This window comes from Sus scrofa, chromosome 6 (assembly GCF_000003025.6).
Source record: "Sus scrofa isolate TJ Tabasco breed Duroc chromosome 6, Sscrofa11.1, whole genome shotgun sequence".
Classification (NCBI taxonomy): domain Eukaryota; kingdom Metazoa; phylum Chordata; class Mammalia; order Artiodactyla; family Suidae; genus Sus; species Sus scrofa.
Genome location: NC_010448.4, coordinates 88,195,400 through 88,209,683, shown reverse-complemented (window position 1 = coordinate 88,209,683; position 14,284 = coordinate 88,195,400). Strand labels below are relative to the sequence as shown.

The 14,284-nt window shown below is 55.0% G+C and overlaps 1 protein-coding gene across 6 annotated transcripts in view; it reads left to right on the top strand.

Annotated features, from left to right (window-relative positions):
• COL16A1 (collagen type XVI alpha 1 chain) overlaps positions 1 to 14,284 on the top strand; it is a 65,921-nt gene that overhangs the window by 34,035 nt on the left and 17,602 nt on the right. For 2 of the 6 annotated variants that reach the window (XM_021095778.1, XM_021095777.1), the window contains 13 exons: positions 2 to 70; positions 2,437 to 2,490; positions 2,580 to 2,606; positions 3,344 to 3,403; positions 3,582 to 3,629; positions 3,754 to 3,807; positions 7,962 to 8,015; positions 8,230 to 8,262; positions 10,871 to 10,984; positions 11,070 to 11,111; positions 11,193 to 11,279; positions 12,070 to 12,114; positions 12,969 to 13,013. In XM_021095778.1, the coding sequence (XP_020951437.1) occupies positions 2 to 70; positions 2,437 to 2,490; positions 2,580 to 2,606; positions 3,344 to 3,403; positions 3,582 to 3,629; positions 3,754 to 3,807; positions 7,962 to 8,015; positions 8,230 to 8,262; positions 10,871 to 10,984; positions 11,070 to 11,111; positions 11,193 to 11,279; positions 12,070 to 12,114; positions 12,969 to 13,013 (732 nt within the window). Of the gene's footprint in view, position 1; positions 71 to 2,436; positions 2,491 to 2,579; positions 2,607 to 3,343; positions 3,404 to 3,581; positions 3,630 to 3,753; positions 3,808 to 7,961; positions 8,016 to 8,229; positions 8,263 to 10,870; positions 10,985 to 11,069; positions 11,280 to 12,069; positions 12,115 to 12,968; positions 13,014 to 14,284 lie in introns of all 6 variants that reach the window. The other 4 variants (XM_021095775.1, XM_021095776.1, XM_021095780.1 and 1 more) reach the window with 3 other exon arrangements.

The window sequence follows — 14,284 nt, the reverse complement described above, 5'->3', positions numbered from 1 at the left end:
GGGCTCTCCAGGGGTGAAAGGAGCCACTGGGCCTGTAGGACCTCCTGGTGCCAGTGTCTCTGGGCCTCCGGTAAGGACCCTCTCTGCACTCCACCCTGGGGACCCTGCTGGGACCAAGGGCATTTTCACTGGGAAGACGGCACAGGGCTGACCCTGCCTGTCCTAGCAGCATGAGGGGTGGAGGAGGGAGGCCTCAGCCCAGCCCAGCCTTGGGGAAGGAAGACCACCCTGTTTTAGGGGGGCACCTGAACAGTGACAATGTCCAACGTCATGATTTTTTGAGCAGGGACCAAGGCTGAGGCCCTGTGCTAAGCTCTGAATAGATATTCACTTAATCCTCGCAACAACCCTGTCAGGGAACAGTTCTCATTAGCCCCATTTCACAGATGAGGAAACTGAAGCACTTGCACCCGGGTCTGTCTCACTCAAAGCCCGTGTGTACATGCCCCAACCCCCACTTCAAACCTTGGAGTCATTTGGGATCATCTAAACCAGTGCCGTCCAATAGAACGCTCTGCGAAGATGCTGAAAGTTCTCTCCTTCCCTGCTTGAGACCTAGCCACCAGCCCATGTGGTCTTTGAGCACTCAAAATGTAGCTAGTGCGTCTGAAGAGCTAAATTTTACATTTCATTTCATTCATTCATTTATTTCTTTGTTGGCTGCAGCCATGGCATGGGGAAGTTCCTGGGCCAAGGAGCAAAACTGAGCTGTAGCTGCAACCTATGCCGCAGCTGCAGCAATGCCGGATGCTTTTTAACCCACTGTGCCAGGCCGGGGATCAAACCCACGCCTCTGCAAAGACAGTGCGGGATCCTTAACCTGCTGCTCCACGGTGGGAACTATTTTAAATTTAAATAGCCACATGTGGGGAGTTCCCCTTGTGGCTCAGCGGGTTATGATTCTGACTGGTATCCATGAGTATGTGGGTACGATTCCTGGCTTCACTCAGTGAGTTAAGGATCTGGCGTTGCCGTGAGCTGTGGTATAGGTCGCAGACACAGCTCGGATCCCTTTGGCTGTGGCTGCGCTGTAGGCCAGTGGCTACAGCTCCAGTTTGAGCCCTAGCCTGGGAACTTCCATATGCCGTAGGTACGGCCCTAAAAGCAAGCAAGGAAAAAAAAAAAAAAAAAAAAAAAAAAAGCCAAGTGTGTCTCTTGGCCCCCATCCTGGCTAGCGCAGGTCCATCTAGACCAGCAATACTTCCAACCTCGTCACCCTCAAGGACTTCTCTTTATTACCGTCCTGCTAATGATGCCCATGTTTTGAATACTGTGTCTGTTGAACAAATTGCATAGATTAGGTAATAATAAACGCATTTCCTCATTTTTATTCATCAAAGACTCATATAATAGTCAGCTTCGACTCCACATGAACCCACTAGAATTTTACAAGATGATATAATTCTAGCCTAAATCAAAGAAATGCAGCCTTTCAGCCAGCCTGTGCTGTGCCAGGTTGTGGGCAAATGTATAATTTTTCTTAGGCTTTTGGTAATGTTGAAAATAGTATATTGAGCCATATTTTTCCTATCATTATGGATCCCTAGAGAAATTCCAGGTCCAGTTTGGGGACCCCTAATGGATTCCACCTGAGGGTGCACAGAAGCCCAGAGGGTCCATGGCCTTGCCCAGGTTCCTACCATCAGTGGGGTCGCTTAGTAGAGCTGGGTGGTCACGGTCCCTGCCTGGCCCAGGGAGCCCCTGTTCCAGGCAGAGGTAGAGATGATGGTGGCCCTGGTCCTCGGGGAGCTTCGATGGCCGTGGGCAAAGGTGGCATGTCCCACAAGAGAGTGCCCATCTGAAGGCCCTGTGGGGCCCCCTGACCTCTCCAGACTGGCTTCTCTCAGGCCGAATCCCATCTGGGAGGCTTTCCAGTCCCGGGCCCACACTCACTAGTCGTGTGACCTTAGGCAAGTGACAGCCTCTCAGAGTCTTCAGTTCCTTGTTGACAAATTAGAGCTGAAATTCCTACCTCCTCCTTAAGTCAACCATGAGAACTTTTCCAGTGGAGAGTGTGTGTCGAGCACTAAAGGGAGAGAGGCCAGAGTGGGGACTTTGGGCCGCACAGACCTGGCTGCAGTCATGCTATTGGGTCTCTTACAAAATCTTTTTAAGCCTCAGTTCCCTTACCCGTGAAATGGAGCAATAGCATCCTGCAGGGCTGGGCGGGGGTAATCCCATCCAGCGCTCTCCGACAGGCGTTCGGCCCAGGGTCTGGCACCCGGAAGGGGCTCCAGAAATGCCAGCCTTCTTCCTCCTTCCTCCTTTCCTTGTCTCTGGGGCCTCAGTCTCTCCCTCTGGAACATGGGCACTAGGATGTGGGTTCCAGGGGAGACTGGCGCTGCTTCTGTTTATCCTATCTCCCTGCCTTTCTGGTGGGCCAGATGGCTGGCTGCCCTCCAGCCTTGCCCCTGACCCTGGGCTCTCTCACTTCAGGGCCCTCGTGGGCAACAAGGAGAGACTGGGCTTCCAGGAGCCAGAGGGATGCCGGTGAGTACCATGGCTTAGGGCACTGGAAGCCGCAGCGGGCCCTGCTCCACACCGCCATCTGCTCATCTCTCTGTGTCTCTTCCCTGCAGGGGGAAAAGGGATCACAGGGAGAGAAGGTGAGTCCCAGGGACCTGTGACCAATACTCTTGGGAAATTTGCAGCCTCTAGAACCCTGCCACCCAGGGGACCCTGTGCGCTGGGTCGTGGCCCTGGACTGGAGGGTGGTGCTGAGGAATCATCTTGGTCTCCTTGACACTCACCAGCTCCCTGGTTCCAGGTTGCACGGGCCCCAAACACCTCCCACTTCATCTGGTTGCTGGCCCGGAACTCAACCAGGATCCCAGGAGGCCCAGAGAGCTCCGGGGCCCCCATGGCAGGGCAGGGGCGGGGAAGCTGCATTTTCAGAGGGGTGCTGGGTCGCAGGACAGGGGAAGGAACTGAGTTCAGAAGGGCTACTGAGAGGACAGGGATGGGAGGGACCAAGAGAGAAGAGCATGGAAGTCAGGCTGGGCCAAGGGGAATGGGGCTGAATACCTGTGCAGTGGAAGAGGACGGTGAAGCTCAAACCGTAGTAAGAGCAGGAGCCATAGTTTGCTAAGCGCTTGGCGCGCAACAGGAACTCTATACATTCATCCATTTCATCCATGTGACAGTCTACGCATTAGGTCTCATTATCCCCATTTTACAGTTGGGGACACTGAGGTTCAGAGAGGCTGAGCAATTGTCCAGGGGCGTTGGACTCAAACCCTACCTTTATATCTCTAGAGCCTGCTTTGCCTCCCAGCTGCCAGTTTTCAGAGGGTCCTCCATCCTCGCCCCACACCCCTCTTAACTAAGGCTCTTGTCTTTTCAGGGCGAGCCAGGGGAGTGTTCCTGCCCCTCCCGAGGGGACCCCATCTTCTCTGGCATGCCGGTAAGTGGTGCCGAGAGCCTTCCCCCCAGTCGGGGGGAGAGGCCTGGCTTCCTGCCTCGTGCCCAAGATGCACGGGCCCCTGCCCCCCCGGCCAGCTGCCTCCCCATGCAGCCCTGCGCTTGGTGTGGACGTTGCCTATAACCTCTCCCCTTCTTTTGCGACCCCCACTCCCACCCAGGGTGCTCCGGGACTTTGGATGGGCAGCTCCTGGCAGCCGGGCCCGCAGGTGTGTGTCGCTTGTCTCCTCTGTCTCTCTGCCAGCGCCCCAAGGCTTGCCCATCCTGACACCACTGCCCCCAGTGATGGGGCAGAGCTTTCTTCTGGGTCTGATGATTCCGTCTTTCCCTCAGGGTCCCCCGGGTGTTCCTGGACCACCAGGACCCCCTGGAATGCCTGGGCTGCAGGTAAGGGGAGAGAAGAGGAGGAGGGGCTTAGGGGCAGGGAGGCAGGGCGCATGCTCTGTGCTGGACCTCAAGTGTGCCGCTCCCCTGCCCCGACCATGTACTTGTCATTTCTCAGTGTTTGCGCTGCTGCTTCCCAGAGTGGTCAGGAGGGCCCACTGGTGTGTACTCCCAGCCTCTTTTGGAGGAATGCCCATTGCGTGCAGCCCAGGCTCAGCACTGACACCCGGGCCAAGCTCAGACCTTCGTCAGCTGTCAGGAACCCAGACTCTGAGTCAGCTAACAATCCGGGACGCTGCTACAGAGCTCACCGTCTTGAGCTGCATTTTGAAGCTGCATTCACCATCCATTCATGCAACAAGTACTTTTTTTGCACACCTGCTGTTTTCCAGGCACTGTTTTAGGTGCTGGCGAAACAGCAGTAGACAGAAAGATCTCTGCCCCCTAGGAGCTTGCTTTCTAGCAGGAGACACAGATGATAAGCAAGAGAAATACATAAAATATAGTATGCTAGAAAGTGCTACATGCTGATGAGAAAGTTAAAGTAAGAAGTGAGGATAAAAAATGGGAATAGCCCAGGGACCATGTTTGAGACAAGTATTGAAAAGAAGGAGACATTTGAGTCAAGATTTAAAGGAAAAAAAGAAAAGGAAAAAAACTTGAGGGAAATGAGGAGGGAGCCTGTGAGGGAGAGTATTCCTGGTAGACAAAGCAGCATGTGCAAAGGCCCTGAGGGCAGGAATGTGCCTGCCGTGTTTGGGGACTAGGAAGGAGGCCAGAGAGTGAGGGGAGAGCAGCAGGAATTGACATCTGTGTGGCATGGTGTTTAGAGTGTGAGTTCTAGAGCTGGGAAGCCTGACTTTGAATCCCAGCTCTGCTATGTGTGAGCTCTGTGATACTGGGTAAGTTGCTTACCCTCTCTGTGTCTTAGTTCCTTCATCTGTAAGTGGAGATAATGACAGAACCTATCTCATGGGGCTTTTGTGAGTGATAAATAAGTTTATGCAGAGTTCCTGCTGTGGCACAGTGGGTTAACAATCTGACTGCAGCAGCTCAGGTCACAGTAGAGGTATGGGTTCGATTCCCGGCCTAGTGCAGTGGGTTAAGGGACCTGGTGCTGCCAAAGCTGCCCCTCAGATTCAGTCCCTGGCCTGAGAGCTTCCATGTGCCACAGGTGGGGCCATTAAAAAAAAAAAAAAAAAAAAAAAAAAAAAGGTTAACGCATGCTAATGTATAGAACCCTGCCTGGCATATAGTAAATGCTCAGAAGGCATTAGCCATCATCACAACAACTACTGTCATGATTCTACATCATCCTCTCTCATTCATTTGAGCCTTACGTTAACTCCAGGAGGAAGGCCGTTTATCCCTAAGTCACAGCAGGCCTCACTGAGGCTCTGGGAGGCAGTGTCTTGTCTGAGATCATCGGCTAGGAATTGGCAGCGCTGGACTGGGGCTTTCCCGAGCAGAGCACTTCCTTCTGCCCTCCGCTGCCCTGCAGGGCGGCTCCCCAAGGTTTGCAGGCCAGGCCACACTTCCCAGGGGCCCTGGGAGGCCCAGACAGTGGCTTCTGCATGTCTGGTTCCCCGCTCCTCAAAGAGCGATTCTCCCCTGAAGAAGCAGAGCAGAATCTCATGGAAGCGTTTTACGAACTACACCACCACCTCCAGCATACCCCCCACCACCCTGGTGATTTTATTTTTTATTTTTATTTTTATTTTTGCTTTATAGGGCCTCACTCATGGCCTATGGAGGTTCCCAGGCTAGGGGCTGAATCAGAGCTATAGCCACTGGCCTATACCACAGCCACAGCAACACCAGATCCAAGCCATGTCTGTGACCTACACCACAGCTCACAGCAACGCCAGATCTTTAACCCACTACGCGAGGCCAGGGATCGAACCCGCAACCTCACGGTTACTAGTCAGATTCATTTCTGCTGTGCCACAACAAGAATTCCTGCCCTGATGATTTTATATACACCCCTTCCACCCTGGGCTGGGAATCTGCTCTGGTGGGCCCCCTTTACTGATGGGAGCCTCTGTCGGGAATCCCAGGTCTCTGCTTCATTGTAAGCTCAGAATCAGAGCCAACTCTGGATCCCCCACAGGCCAGCCACACCTTTACCAAGTGTCCAGGCTTCCTGCTGCACTGCCAGGAAATGGGAATCAGTCTGCAGGTGGCTTGCAGTTTGCTTGGGGAAGCGTGAGAGCCATTTCAAAGTGACCCACTAACAAGCGCAAGCTGATGTCCTGTGGGCCCTGCCAAGACATGCGGGGAATGAGGCAGAAAAGAGGGCCTGCCGGCGAGTCTGGTCCCAGGCATCAGAGTCCTCGTCCAGTGCCAGTGCCGGAGACCAAGCCAAGGCTGCTGCTCGAGAGCACCTGCCCAGTGCCAGGCGGTGTGCAGGTCCTGGAGCCTGGTCATCTCCTGCAGCCCTTTCAAGGAAGGGAGGGTCCTGCAGCTCCTCTCTTCAGATGCAGGAAGAGGCTCAGAGATACGCAGCATCCAAAGCCCCAATCCTGTCACCTCGTGTAATCCACATCCCTTCCTCAGAAGACCAGCTGGGACATGGAGGTTGAGAATCGTGAGGCCCTATAGCTGGTAGACAGTGCGTAGGTAGCTTCTACAGTAGAACAAGTGGGAAAAATAGTTCTGGGGACTGGGGGGGACAGGAAAAGGACATTACCAAGTGTCTGGCTTGAGCTAGTGGAGCAGAGGGTGAACAATAATTTAGGGACCTGATAGTAATTGACACGGTCAAGGTGTTTTCCCTGTGCCGGGCGCTGTTCTGAACACTTTACCTTCTTAACTCATGCAGGGCTGGATGACATCACATGGGGTGCAGGAGGGGCCAGAGTGGGGGTCGGGGGAGACCCCAGATCTGACCCAGGCCTGGTGGAACCTGGCCTGAAATCGGGTGGGCTGCCGGGGAAGGTGACATGTTCTATTGCTGGGAGCTGGGACTTGAAGGGAGGCCAGCTCTCAGAGCGAGCCAGGGAAATCCTGTGTCAGGGGAGCAGGGGGAGCAGCCATGCGTTCACTCGGCGAGTATTTAATGCAACCTCCTCCAGGTCCGGGACTGGGGATTTAAAACCGAACAAACTCCCTGCCTCCACGGACTATTTAATATGCAAATGTGCATTGTGAGTCTGTAAGGCGAACAGCATCTGGGTGGCAAAACGTTTCATGTGAGCATCCCTTCGTGCCAGGCTCTGTACTAAGCTCCTTATAGCCATGATCTCCTTTAAGCCTCACCGTAAACCATCCCTGTTTTACTGAAAAGAAAGCCAAGGCACAGAGATTTTTTTTTTCTTCCCAGGTACCTACCAAAAGTTACACCGTTAGGCAGTTAGGACTTGCGCTTGTGTGGGTGTGACCCCCAAGCCTGCACTCTGTGTGAGCATGATGTTGAAATAGTGGTTAAAGGAGGGGTTGAAGCCAGTGGTCCTTGCTCATCCTGTGACCTTTTGCAAATTACTTACTTCTCTGAGTTCTTCCTCTTGTTTTTAGATGGAGATAACATCTACCTCGCCAAGACAACTGTGGTGATTCCATGAGAATATATATGAGAATGTAGTGAGAAAATATAGGAAAAGTACTGAGCACAGAAAGAAACCATCATTATTTACTATATAAAAGACCCTCCGCCTTACCATGTAGAGGAAGAACTCAGTTGCACTGGTTTTGAGGGTCCCACCCCCAGGCCTCCTTAGCTCCCCTACAAACGGTTTGGAGACTTTTTTTTTTTTTTTTGGTATTTTTAATGCCAAACCTGGGACATATGGATGTTCCCAAGCTAAGGGTCCAATCGGAGCTGCAGCTGCCGGCCTACGCCACGGACACAGGAATGAAGATCCGAGCTGTGTCTGCGACCTACACCACAGCTCGCAGCAATGATGTATCCTTAACCCACTGAGTGAGGCCAGGGATTGAACCGCATTCTCATGGATACTAGTCAGGTTCGTTTCTGCTGAGCCATGACAGGAACTCTGGTTTGGAGAATTTTGAGCTAAGAATAGACACCAGCCTCTGCCAGCCAGGGCTCTCAGCTCTGCAGGATGAGGGGCAGAGGCTGTGGGGATGGCGAGCACAAACCAGGGTGACCCTCGAGCTCAAGAAAGCATCCACTTACCCAAGTCTCCTCTTGGCTGCAGGGAGTGCCTGGAAACAACGGTTTGCCAGGACAGCCTGGGCTAACTGCAGAACTGGTAGGTACCATCGGCTCATTGTCCAGCGCCTCCCCTGCTCTTCACAGGGCTGAGCCTGCCGGGCCAGCACCCTTAGCTGCAGTGGGGGAAGGGGGTCCCTCTTCTCTCTTGCTTTGGAGGCTGGGAGAAGCCTGGATGCCACGTGGTTCCCGAGGCTCCACCTGGCTCCTTCCGCCTCCCCTCCCATCTGAGCCCTCCGTTCTGTCTTTTGCAGGGATCCTTGCCCATTGAACAGCACCTTCTTAAGGTAAGGGAGAGAGGGAGGGAGCAGGAACTGGCAGGGTTTCCCTAAGGGGATGGTTGTAGTAAGCGCCCAGCTGTGTGACTCAGAGAGCTGCCGGTGGAATGTTTGTGGGGAGTGTGTGTGCCATGCGTCAGTCTAAGGGCCGAGCGCAGTGCCGGCTTATGGCAGACCCCCCAGTCCATGTTTGCTGAATGGGTGTTTGAAGGAGTCCTGCGAAGGTACCCAATGGCCACGAGTGCTCTGGGCCTTTGTAACCATGAGACCTGCCCTGCAGCAGCCACAACTGAGGGCCTGCACCCCCATCACTCCAGGACAGGGCAGGGAGGGTTAAAGTGCATTTGTAGGGTTGTCAGGCAGGGGCTTCAAAAGTTATGTTCTATGATAAGACTGAGTGGGGACTTATAGCCATTCCGACCAATGTGAGATGGTACCTTGTTGTAGTTTTGATTTGCATTTCTCTAATAATTAGGGAGTTTGGGATTAGTAGATGCAAACTATTACATTTGCATGGATAAGCCATGAGGTCCTGTTGTAAAGAACAAGGGAACTCTATCCAATCACTTGTGATAGAACATGATAGAAGGTAATATGAGAAAAAAAGTATGTATATGTATGACTGGGTTGCTTTGCTGTACAGCAGATGTTGACAGAACATTATAAATCAACTATTCTTCAATAATAAATAAATAAATAAATAAATATTAAAAAAAAAAAAAAGACTGGGCGGGGGCTTGGACAAAGGCTTTGGCTGCCCCTTTGGTCAATCCAGGAAGAATCCAGAGAGGAGATGGGATTTGAGAGCAAGTCTAATGATGCAAGAAGGGGACTTGGGGCCTGGTGGGTGAGTCCACCTGTGCCAGAGTGTGTCACTAGCCTTAAGACCATGCCTGAGAGCTGTGGCCTAGTCTGACCCCCCATGCTGGGGACTAGGGTGACACAGCCCTTCCTTGCTCAGCCACCTCTAGAGACAAGACCAGGACCCTTCTCTCCTCCAGCTTTACATCCTTAGAGGCCTTGGCCTTAGCCTCCAAAGCCCCGGTCCTGGTCAGCAGTCATCTCCAGAAGCAGCTGAGGTCAGGCTAACCTCCTGGCAGCAGCTGAGGTCAGGTTAACCTCCTGGCAGCAGTCAGAGGTTGGGTCACGAACCCCAGCTCTTGTTCTTGGACAAGGGACTGTATGACTCCAAGAGCAGGGATTCAACATTTCTCTGTGTGACATTTCAGCTGATGGCTACTTCATCAGGTATTCCACAGAGGGTCCCCAACAGGAACCAAGTGTGGTCTGGAGAAGGGGTCAGATGGTGCCCAGGGTGTGCTGACCCCCACAGGCCCCCACAGCCCAGAGGAAGCCTGGACCTGTGGACAGAGTGCCCACTCCGCCCTCAGATAGACCAAGGCCTAATCCATGGCCCCACTTACCTCAGACAAGTCACGCCGTCTCTCTGAGCCTCGGCTTTCTCATCTCCATGATGCTTATGAAGATGACCTGCCTCATCGCACTGTCAGGATTGAATGTGATAATGCGCAAAGGCCTGTTGCCATGGCTGGCATCATGGGCACTGAGTAAATGACAACCATTATCACTGAATTTTGCAGCAAACAGTGGAGGTGGAGCAGCAGCTCCTGTCTGGGGGCCCATGGACACCCCACCAGACTGTGGATAGATGCTAGCTTCTGAATCCTCTGAAACTGCAGTCTAGTTTGTTTTCGTTTTTGGCTTTTTTTTTTTAAAAGGGCTGCACCCACAGCATATGGAAGTTCCCAGGCTAGGGGATCAATCGGAGCTGTAGCTGCCGGCCTATGCCACAGCCACAGCAATGACAGATCCGAGCTACATCTGCGACCTACACCGTAGTTCACGGCCACACCGGATCCTTAACCCACTGAGTGACGCCAGATATTGAAACTGTGTCCTCATGGGTGCTAGTCAGATTCTTTACCACTGAGCCACAACAGGAATTCCCTGCAGTCTAGTTTTCACTAGTAGGTTTCATTTTAGGGAGAAGAGAACCCACAGCTTCCAACAAACTCTCAGAGAGGCCTGTGACCCAAAGAGGTTAACGCCTCCAGGTAAAAGGCTTTCTTATCAGGAAGACTTCCAGCCAGGCCCTGCCCACTGGGGAGCCTCTGACAGCCGGGATTTGCTGGGGAGTGGAGGGCAGGCACCGTCCCAGAGGCCGTCTGCGAAGGGGCCTGGCTTCTCCTGCAGCTGTTTCTTTGGCTCCCCTGGGCAGAGAAGCTGGTGTTTGGGGCTGGCGTTTTCAGTCTAAATCCTCGTGGCATGTCCTCACAGTGGGTGCAGGTTTCAGGAACAGCCGGGACAGATGGTCCCTCCGCGGGCCCCTCCGCCTCCTCCCACACGCCTGTCTGGAAAGTGGCTTTGGCTTGGCCCTACTGGAGCTTCTTCCTGGAGGAAACTCAAAGCCAGCGTTGGGATCGGGTCCCCTGAGGATGCAGCAAAGCTGCCTCAGGGACATGCCCGGGGAGGAAGAGAGTGGGTGGGGGACAGCCAGCAGGGTCCCCCTGGCTGAGTTCAGAGCCGTGGGCCCAGCTACGGCCCATCCTGGCCTTCTCCAATCCAGGCCCCGCTTCCCTCCCCTTTTTCTCATCAGAGCATCTGTGGAGACTGTTTAGGGCAGACGGCCCACCCGGCGGCCCTCCTGGAAAATGGAGAGAAGGGAGCCCAGGGCATCCCCGGAGTGCCAGGCCTTGACAGTTGCGCCCGGGTAGGAGGCTGGGCATGGGGAGGCCCTGGTGCGGGGAGAGCCCCTGGCCGTCCCCGCTGACAGGGCCTCTGGCTGTCCTCCGCAGTGCTTCATGGAGCGGGAGCACCCAAGAGCCGAGGAGGCCCGGGTGAGTGGGCCTCCGTCTCCTCATCACCTCCCGCCCGCAGCCTCATGGGGCTGCTCACACTCACCATCCATCCCGCTCCAGGGGGACAATGGCGAGGGCGATCCAGGCTGTGCGGGGAGCCCCGGCCTGCCCGGTCCTCCGGGACTGCCCGGCCAGAGAGGCGAAGAGGTAAGAGCAGGGCCCTCGCCTGGGCTGGAGTCTCCACAGGCACGACCCTCCGTTCCTGAGGGCAGTTTCATTCCTTCCGAAAGTCTTCCTGGGCCCTCTGGTGGCTCCCTCACTGGGAGTCCTATGGGGGCCTTCGAGGCCTTAGGTCACCGGCCACCCTTCACTGCTCTGTCCTCACCTGCTCTCCTGGTTCCTGGGCTTCCTTGCAGCTCTGGTCCCCTAGCCACTCTGCCTCCCCACTGCCTGGCTGGAGCTCTTCTCCAGGGCCTGCTCCTTCACCCCTTCAATGCTTTGCTCAAATGTCACCTTCTCAGTGAGCTATTCCCTGACCACTCGCTCTAAAATGGAAGCCCCCACACCACCCCTCAAACCCCAGACTCCCTCCCTGCCTCCCCCCGTCACCCTCTGACTTAGTGTGTCTTCCCTTCCTTTGGGGACATGCTGCAGGTGTCTTCTGAGCACCGCCTATGTGCCCGCCCCGTTCTATTTGTTACTGTCCACCTCTCCCTAGAGGGTAAGCGCCACGAGGCACGGATATTAACGTTCTGTTTATTGCTGTGTCCTCAGCGCCTGGACCAGTGCCCAGGACATAATAGCTGCTCAATAAATGTTTGTTGGATGATTTCGAATGAACCAAAAGAAAGGTTTAACGTCAGCTTTACCATCCTGCTCTGGCAGCAGCTGCCTGTTGACTCTGGCTGTGGTGGCCTAAGAGGAGCACCGTGGAGCTCCCCCGGGGGGTTGGAGGGGCCTGAGCCTTTTTATCCTTTTCCCTTGGCTTCCTTTGCAGGGTCCGCCTGGCATGAGGGGCTCCCCAGGTCCTCCAGGCCCTATTGTAAGTATCTGTGGTTTCCTGGCCTGCTTGAGAGGCTTTTGAAGGGGTTGGAAAGCCCAGGCACCATTCTGCTGCCTTGTCTCTGGGAAGCTGCAGGACAGAGGGAACCTCCGTCCGCAGCCTCTCCTTTCCCTCGTCAGAGCATCTCTGGGGACTGGGGTCTCCCACTCCCTGATGCCAGAACCGGCCTGCTCCTCCCGCTCTGCCTGTGGTCCTGCTTCGAGGTGGCCCTCGGGCGCATCCTTGTTTTCCCAGCCCCATCCCTGCTGTGTTTTGCACAATGGCTCATGGTCAGGGCAAGCCTGGAAGGCGAGTGGCCACCTTCAGACAGGGGCCAGGGGCCGGGATGGAGCTGCCCTCCATCGCTCTGTAGGGCCCTCTCTAGGACAAGCCTCCAGAGGCCAGATGAGGGACGTCTGCCCTGGAGTCCTCTGTGGTGTTGATGTGGCAGAAACATAGAAGTGACTGGAAAAGCCTGGAAGAACTGACAGTGCTTTCTCTGGAGGGAAAAAGAAAGAAAAAAAAAGGCTGGTGAGAGTCATCTTAGAACAAGGGCGCCCTCCACCTGGGGGCTCGTGGAGGTCAGGTGACAGGCATGACACTGGCAAGGGAATTCACTTAGGGAGGACCTAGGCAGGGCGGTCTGACGCCGCCACCAGGGGCTGTTTTGCATCTCCGCTGACGGCGGAGCCGGCTTCCTGGAGCCGAGGCGAGGAGATGTCTTCTGGGCCAAGACTCGGCACTGCATCTCTTTTCCAGCTGCCTTGAACATATTCCCATGACGCCCTCAGGTCCAGATGGTGACCCAGGGGTACTGTGCTTGTGAGATGTGACCTGCCTGTTTCTCCCACCAGGGCCCCCCAGGTTTTCCTGGTGCTGTTGGCTCCCCCGGATTGCCTGTAAGAACCTAGCGCTGCTCGACCTCCCCTCCCCCCGCCAGCCAGGTCTCTGTGGCTTTTGCTTGTATCCCTTCCTGTCGTGCCCGGCCTCCCTCCTCTGTGTTTGTCGTTGTCCCCCTGCAGGCTGGGTAGCTAACGACACAGGTTCCCTGAGGTCCCAGCAACTCAGACAGCCTCCCAGGCTCTGACTTCTCTCCATCTTCCCCCCTCCCTCTTCTCCTGCTTCCCCTCTCTCTCTCTCTCTCATCTACTCTCTTCTCCCCTCTTCCGTTTCCCTTTTGTTCTCTCCCATAATCACACATCACTTCCCCCAAAGCCTCCAGAGCTATTTTACCTTCTTATATTAAGCTGGTGCCTCTAGGGGCCCCTTTATCCCTCCCTTCTCACTTCTGCCTGCTGCTTCTCCCACCTTTGGTGTTGACTGAAGATTTGCTGAAAGTAGTTCTTGGGGCCCTGCCAGGCACCTGGCACAGAGCCCGGTGGAGATGCCAAAGCTTTAGGCCTTCACACTGCAGGCTGGCACGGGTTTGCTGCCCTGCTGCTTGGCAGGGCTGTCCAGAGGCACCCCAGGGATTTCAAGGCGGCCATGCTTGCAACCTTTCCCGTCGTCCTAGAGGAAACTTCCTCCTCTTCCTTTCCTCTGCCTTGGCTCCGGTCCCAGTCTGCTCTGAGGCTGGGCATGTGATGCCAGCGGTAGGGTTTCTGGGTGTTGTGGGGCACTGCCCCTCTGTGCCCAGGGTCTTGGCCGCCACCTTCTGCCAGGTGTCGTTAATTGCTCTGCCTTCGTCAGCGTCACAAGTATGTTTAAATCATCCCCATCCTCACTGTTGCTCCCTCCTGGGTCATGGAAACTAACCTCCCGTTTGTCAGATTTCGTGTTCCTGGGGCCTGGCTCCTCTCCTCCCAGGCCTGGTGATGGAGGCTCGGGAGCAGGGCCCCTCCTTGTCGCAGCTCCATCTGTCCCCACGTCCTCATCCTGGCCGGACCTTGTCTGTTTCTGCTTGCTTGGGTGAAGGGGCCATCTGTCCGTCTAGCCATCTGTCTTGTGTTGTGGAAAGGTTTGGGCGCCGTCTCTTGAGGGCACAAGGGAGAAGGGGCAGACATGGCCCCTTACCAGTGCAATGCATCTCTGAAGGCCAGGGTGAGGTGCAGGGGCTGGGGACTCTGGCTTTGACTGAAATAGATATCCTTTTCCACCTAAAAAGTGACAGGGACTGCTCTGGAGGGAGCCTTCCCGTGGCCCTCCCCTGCATCCCTAAGGGGTGATTTGG